The 7,581-nt window shown below is 42.9% G+C and overlaps 1 protein-coding gene across 1 annotated transcript in view; it reads left to right on the forward strand.

Annotated features, from left to right (window-relative positions):
• ADAMTSL1 (ADAMTS like 1) overlaps positions 1-7,581 on the forward strand; it is a 431,341-nt gene that overhangs the window by 313,279 nt on the left and 110,481 nt on the right. Inside the window, exon 21 of the mRNA XM_021715583.1 lies at positions 4,537-4,664. Within this exon, the coding sequence (XP_021571258.1) occupies positions 4,537-4,664 (128 nt within the window). The remainder of the gene's footprint in view (positions 1-4,536; positions 4,665-7,581) is intronic.

Consider the following 7,581-nt stretch of genomic DNA (forward strand, 5'->3'; position numbering starts at 1 on the left):
CCCCCCCAGGAATCTGTGTCCCTAGCTGCCAGGCTAGATAGGAATACTGAAGCAACCGTCAGCCGCTGCAGCAAGCCCTTTCCTTTGCCTGGTCAGCTTCCTAGAGAACCCTACTGGGAACCCTCTCCAGGACTATCTCTCCCCATTGTGGCAGCCTCCAAAACCCTATCTATGGGCATAGTATAGCAATTAATAATAAGAGTCAAAGCCTACTCTAGTCTCTGAGACTTTATGCCCTAGTAGGTTATTAGGGAAAGTGATAGAAGTATGTACAAGATACAGCTGTGAGCAGCTTTCTAACTAAAGAAGAAAGCCTGACTAAAGAGTTGAGTCGCGTAGTGGTCCCAAAGGTATAATAGAGGGGGAAAAGAAGTGCTGAATTAAGAACCAGCAAGACCACTTGTATACCCAATCCTGAATTGTATGCCACATCTTTAACATTTTAAAAAAGAGGCCAGGCTCAGTGACTCAGCCTGTAATTCCAGCAGTTTGGCAGGCCGAGGCGAGTGGATTGCCTGAGTCCACAGCTTCGAGACCAGCCTGGGCAACTTGGCGAGACCTCATCTCTACAATAAATCAAAAATTAGCCAGGCATGGTAGCGCATGCCTGTAGTTCCGGCTACTCAGAAGGCTGAGGCAGAAGGATCGCTGGAGCCCAGCAGGTCGATGCTGGGGTAACTGTGAGCATACCACTGCACTCCAGCCTGGGCAATGGAGTGAGACTCCAACTCAAAAAAAAAAAAAAAAAGAAACCCTACTTCAAATCCTGACTCTGCCTCCAAATAACTGTGTAACCTTGAGCTACAGAGTACAGTTTTATGGATATAAATATGCATAAGTGTACATAATGATAAAGTCAGGCTTTGCCCCATGGAGGTTTTGTCTTAAGACAATATTTGACTGTTTTTATGAAGGCAAATCCTATAGCTTCTTTATGTTTGTATACATGGCTTATGGAATAATAGAATATACAAATGCTAAATCTCATAATCTACATTCCTTCCTTTTCATTGGTGCTACTCCTGTCCTGCTTCAAATCCTTAGAATTTTATGCCAGCGTGGTGGGTCGCCTTCCTTCCCCTCATCAGCTTTGTAGGAATTCTATTCCAAGCTGCAGACTCAGAAAGCATCATGGCTTACTCGGAGAAACTGGTATGACTATAAAAGCTAACAGTCTTAATTTCATCACCTAAGTGGGGAGCGGGGAAAAATAAGACTGGTCAGGCCCAGCGTGGAAGAGGTGTTTATACTCTCTGCATGACATCAGACAGGTACAGTAGGTCTATGCAAAAAAAAAAAAAAAAAAAAGATTTGAACATAGAGATCTAATAAGTTGTCTGGGGAAAACTGGCCAATATCATGTATATCTCTCACTTCCCGCCTCACCTCCTTATCCTCTCACCTTCCTCTCATTCAATTGGTTATTCAGTGTCCGGCATTACCAACAAAAGAGCTATGGAAATACCAAAAAAGTTTCAAAACTCTTTGTCTACCTTACTTAATAATTCTCGCTGCTGAGGAGGAAAGCGTACTCCAGTTGGGTTTTAGAAGCTGATAAGCTGAAGATAGGCAGGAAGGGGAAGGGATTTGCCAATGGCCATTAGTTAAATCATAGTAAGATCATAGTAAGGCAGACTTTCTAGCCAGCAGCTCTGAGTGTTCAATTCAAGAACTCCTTCTGTAGGGAAAAGAGATGTTGCCAATTTTAGGGAAACAACTACCCTAATGAGTTTGGGAGTTTCAGCCAATTTTAATCCCTGCCCATTCAATGTAGTGAAATTGAATTGTGATCTACTAAGTTTTATTGTCCTGAGTTCTACTGAAATTTAATTAAGCCGGCTTTCATTATTATTTAGAATTTTTTGTGAAGGCAAGAATACTCCTGGGACATGATAAAGATTTAAATCATAAGGTCAATTTTTAATTTTTTAAATCTAAAACAGCTTGAACACCTGAAGAAACTTAGCAATAATATTGCATTATGTTGCATCTGATAAGAATCCTGAAGAATGCTATTATCTAAAATAGTGTGTGATTTACCAAAGATAAGTAAATTATATAGTCATCTTTGTCTTATTAACTTCTTTAAATAAACATGTAATTGTTTGAGGAAAAAACACCTAATGTTTGATGGATGAGTGAATGAGCGGGTGAATGAGTTATATTGCAATGTCTTGAAGGCTTCCTTTAAGACTTCATCACGTTTCAGCTCTAGTTCAATGCCACAAATGCTTGACTGCCCCAGGAATAGTGGCGATGGTCTGGAATGGCCCTAAGTCAAGTGCAAGCCATCTAAAAACTTCCGTTTAGCTAAGGTGCTCTATTTTCGTCCCCATTTTTACCAGAACTGCCCAGGCATAACTAGGCTGGCTGATGGAAGCCTTACGTCTCCTACTTCCTGCCTTTCCTTTGACAGGAGGTAACAATAGGCAGTGCGGCTGGGCACAGTGGCTCATGCCTATAATCCCAGCGCTTTGGAAGGCAGAGGCGAGAGGATTGCCTGAGCCCATAGGTTCAAGACCAGCCTGAACAACTTGGTGAGACCTTGTCTCTACAATAAATCAAAAACACAGCCAGGCAGGGTGGCGCACACGCGTTGTTTCAACTACTTGGAATACTGAGGCGGAAGGATAGCCTGAGCCCAACAGATCATGGCTGCGGTGGCTATGCGCGTGCCACTGCCCTCCAGCCTGGGTCACAGAGTGAGACTCTGACTCAAAAAAAAAAAAAAAGTATGAGCAATGCAAAAGGCCTAAGAGCAAAATCAGAGTAGAGGAGGCTTCATTCGTTGCCAGACTTGTCACCCACCTCAGAAAAACTGAGAGCTGATGAGAGGTCAGATGTCATCGTGTCTGGAGAGACCCAGCCAGAGAAATCATGAAGAAAGAATTGGACAGTGGGAGAACGTTGCTGGAGCAGATCTGACTCCGGGCCTTAATTTCATCACCAAGTCTTCTGAGTTCTCCTGACCTTTTTTGTTCTCCCCTGCCCCAAAATTTCTTAGAAAACAGCTCCTATATGATGGTTGCCTCCGAGGGATGAATGTTACATGATACTGGGATTGAGGCTGTTGAAACTTGAATGGTGGAAAGAATTACGCAGATGGAAACAACTAACTTTAGGAACTCCAAACCAAGCTACTTCCTATCTCTGTGCTGTTGAATGATCTGTTGACCCAAGGCCCCTACAGGGTCCTGACACTGGATCTACAAGCTTCTCCCCACCCTCCCAACCTTCTAGAGTCCCTCTTCCACTTACACATTCTGGTGATTGTCAGCCTCACTAAGTCACCAAGACATCAGCTTTAAGCCATTGTAAGTCATTAATCTGCTTAACTACCATGATGGGGTAGGGAGTTCCTAGAAATGACAAAAATCTAGGAAAGAAAAAAACAGACTGCGATGGAGTGGGTTTGAATTCTTATCATTCTTTTTGAGTTAAAATTTAAAAAGTGTCTGAACTAGACTGTGATCGTTCTGGAACTGTCTCTCCATGACATGATGGGCAAGTTTCCCCTTTGTTATACTGGGTACCTTCTCTACAGAGATCTCTCTGTAGTATTGCGGGAAGTAGCAGCAGTAAATAAGACCTGAGTTTTATGCCCTATAATGTTGACAGGAAAATGAAGACAATAAATGTCTATATGACTACCTAGAATTGAGAGGCCCATATGATTTCCTTCAAATATACGCTTCAAGACCCTCTCATCAATATTGGATTCCTGAATTTTTCTACTTCCAGATTTTTTTTTTTCTTTTTTCTTTTCTTTTTTTTTTTTTTTTGAGTTGGATTCACACTCTGTCACCCAGGCTAGAGTACAGTGACACACTCACGGCCACCGCAGCCTCTACCTGCTGGGCTCAGGCAGTCCTTCCGCCTCAGCCTTCCAAGTTGCTGAAACTACAGGCATGCGCCACCATGCCTGGCTAAGTTTTAGATTTATTGTAGAGACAAGGTCTCGCCAAGTTGCCCAGGCTGGTCTCAAACCATGGGCTCAGGCAATCCTCTTGCCTCAGGCTCCCAAAGTGCTGGGATTACAGGCTTGAGGCACTGTACCCGGCTTACCTCCAGATCTTAACCGACACCTCTCTCCATATCAAGAAGCCCTACCTCCTTTCTACCATCCAACCAAACTTCACTCCTCTTTTGTAACTTCGTCTTTTCCTTAAAAGCCTTCCCCCAAATCTATGTGTACCATTTGTTCCAGCACCCCCCTTACTCCTGACAGGTGTGTGTGTATGTTACATGTATTCAGTACACATATGCTATCTGTTCCAACTCGTAGCGTTTAGATCAAGTAACCTACAAGCTGCAAAGTCATCAAAAACCTCCTTCTTTGAGATTGCTAGCAGAACCACACCAATTAAAAAGACCAAGAGAGCCTGAGTTCCTGAGTGTTTTTGCAGCAGGTCTGTCGCTGTGGTTAAAACCGGGTTCTGAGCGTACCCTGAGGTTCCTTGCTACCTTACCCACACTGAATACCAAAGAGGAATCAACTGACTTGACTGGCTTTCTGTTTCTCTTCTGTCACTCCAGGATTCTTCTACAGCCAGATGACTCCTTACAGATCTTGGCACCGGTGGAAGCTGATGTGGGTTTCTACACTTGCAATGCCACCAACATCTTGGGATATGACTCTGTCTCCATTGCCGTCACTTTAGCAGGTAACCTGAAAATCCCTATTCGGTTCATTTCAGAAGCCCGTTTTGAGTGAGTGCCTACAATGTGTCAGACAGGCCTGGGGACATAAAGATAAATGAGACCCAGACCCTGCCTTCAGGGAGTTTATAACCTACGAATTTAATTTTAATGGAAGCGAAGTGTAGCATGAGGTAAATTGAAGTAAGTGTCGTCGCTGATAGCCAAGTAGTATGAAAGGACAGTTTGTTTCTGCTGGGAGGTCTTAGAATTGGGGTGAGCATGACTTTTGATAAGCAGAGATGTGAGGAGTATTTCGGGCAGAAAGAACCATATGAGTGAAGGTAATACTTGCAAGTAAGGAGGGTGTTGGGAAACACAAATTGTAAATTATGATAATGGACACTCTTTTGGATCCTGTCATTTCTCCTTACCCCACCTGTTGCAAAGTAGACTTTAAGACTCACAAGTAGGTGGAATTCTGTGGTCATGACTTGGCACGGGAATGTCCACAGAACTTCTGAGTCTGCTGTATTTCAGCCTCTTGCTCTAATGCACCTGCCAACACTTTGCCTTTATGCGTAGAGGTTAGACAAAACATTCCACACATGGTGACTTAAGAACATTGCAACTCGGCGTACAATGTCTCCCAAAATTGTGGTCTTGTAGTAATAGCCTTGTGGAGCTTTTATAAAACCTCTTTACAGAGGACAAATCCCTGCCTTTGAAACTGAAAGAGACCATAGATACCAGCTGGATCAGCGCCCTCGTCTCTCAGAGGCCGGGCAACCTGAGGTCACACAGCTGCTCAGCGAGTGGTGGGGACAAGAAGGAAGCCGAGGTCTCCTAACTCCCAGCTTATTGTTCTCTCCACTTCCCCACTGATCCTACCGAAAGAGGATCCTTTTTCTCAGATCTGGGCCATACAGTCTTTGCGGCTGTGTGTTGCATGTGTTTGTATTTATTCTTTTCAATTTCTGCTCCCATCAAATGATTCAGTAGATGCTAGGAAAGCCAACATCACCCCACACTGACCTCATCCGTTCCTGCCAGGATTATGTTGTCACACTGTACTCTAGTCACACATGCTACTCCCTTGCATATCTGTTCAGCAACAGTATGTCTGCCCCTGTGACCTCAGGCTGCTCTGGGAAGGGACCTTAAGCAGGTAGCTTTGCAGGCGAGATCAAAGTCCACAATGAAGACACTAAGGGACCCTGGGCTGGATTAAATATTGGAATTATTGATGCCGATTTTTTGTGAATAAAACATTTGCTTTTCCTCTAATGTATTCCAGTTGCAATCTTTATTCCCCTCTTTATACGGAGCCCAGATGCTCAGCACCAATCTTGTTACATCTCTCCTGCCGTCTGCCCTCCAATCTGCTTTAGCAAGGGCACAGCTCACGTCCTTCCACTTGCTGGCAGGTAGTGGCTCTTGCAGGATTAATTCTCTTGTTTATGTTTATCCAGATATGGTTCAGCTCTGTCACAGACTAAATACCCTTTGTTCACTCGAATTTAATATGATTACTGGAAACCTGTCTGGCATTAAGCAAGGCAATCATCATCTCAGGCTTGTCTTCGGCTCTTTGAAGAGGAGCTGTTGGAAGGTGCCAAACAGGTTCAGAGCCAGGGAAGGGAGACAGTGCGGCCAGAGAAACACCAGGGAGGGGGAGGGAAGGGATTGACCAATGAAGTTTGATCACAGACACCACGCCCAGGGCTTGGGGAGCTGCGTCCTTGTACCTCACTGCTGGGGTTTGTTCAGATCTGCTGGAAAATGTGTCAGGTTGTCCCTCTAAAAGTAAAGGCTCAAAATGTGGACGTTGCCTGAAGACCGTATTTGCATCTTTTGTTGAGATTATCATCCACACTTGTGCTGATGTCTACTCTCACAGTGTTAGGGGGGTTTTCCCAGCTGCTGTTCTGAGCACACCCTCTGCCACATATCGTGGGCCATATAGCAGTAATAAAACCTGAGTTCTGTGCTCCGTGGTGCTTGCAGATTAGTGAAGGCAAGAGATGGATACATGACTACGTAAAATTGAGAGATGTTTACAATTTGCTTCAAATGTGTGCATTAGCAGTTTGCAAAATCTAACCTGAATGTAACCTTAATGAGAGAGTTGAATGGGTGTTAAGCATTTCTAAGTTTGATTACCAATTATACTGTTTATTAGCTATGTGATTTCGGACAAAGTATATAAACTCCTTGAGTCCCCGTTATCATACGTAGAAATGAAATTAATACTATTTTACAGGGTTGATGTGAGGTAAATAAGATCGCACGTGTGGAAAAGCGCTTAGCCCAATGCCAGGCATGTCGTTCACACTCAATAAATGTTAGCTTCCCTGTCTCTTTCCAGCTCTTTTAGAATGAAACACATCCTGAAAGCAATTCTAAGATGTGTAAAGCATTAGCCCAATTTTGCTTCTACATCTTCAGGATAAGTCTTAACCCTGATATTTTTCAAGTATGACTTAGAAACTGATTCGGTTTACCTGCAATCAAATCCTCATGTGAATTTTAGTGCTACTGTACTTTTAAAGAATTGCGTGGTTTTGTTTTATTTTTTTTCCTGGACTTTAGTGTAAATGTTGACCAAGGAGGAAAAAAAAAAAAAAATATATATATATATATATACACATATATATATATATATTTTTTTTTTTTTTTCCTCCTTGGTCAACATTTACACTAAAGTCCAGGAAAAAAAATAAAACAAAACCACGCAATTCTTTAAAAGTACAGTAGCACTAAAATTCACATGAGGATTTGATTGCAGGTAAACCGAATCAGTTTCTAAGTCATACTTGAAAAATATCAGGGTTAAGACTTATCCTGAAGATGTAGAAGCAAAATTGGGCTAATGCTTTACACATCTTAGAATTGCTTTCAGGATGTGTTTCATTCTAAAAGAGCTGGAAAGAGACAGGGAAG

Source organism: Carlito syrichta, unplaced genomic scaffold (assembly GCF_000164805.1).
Source record: "Carlito syrichta isolate Samal-C Ts95f unplaced genomic scaffold, Tarsius_syrichta-2.0.1 Scaffold307203, whole genome shotgun sequence".
Taxonomy (NCBI): Eukaryota; Metazoa; Chordata; class Mammalia; order Primates; family Tarsiidae; genus Carlito; species Carlito syrichta.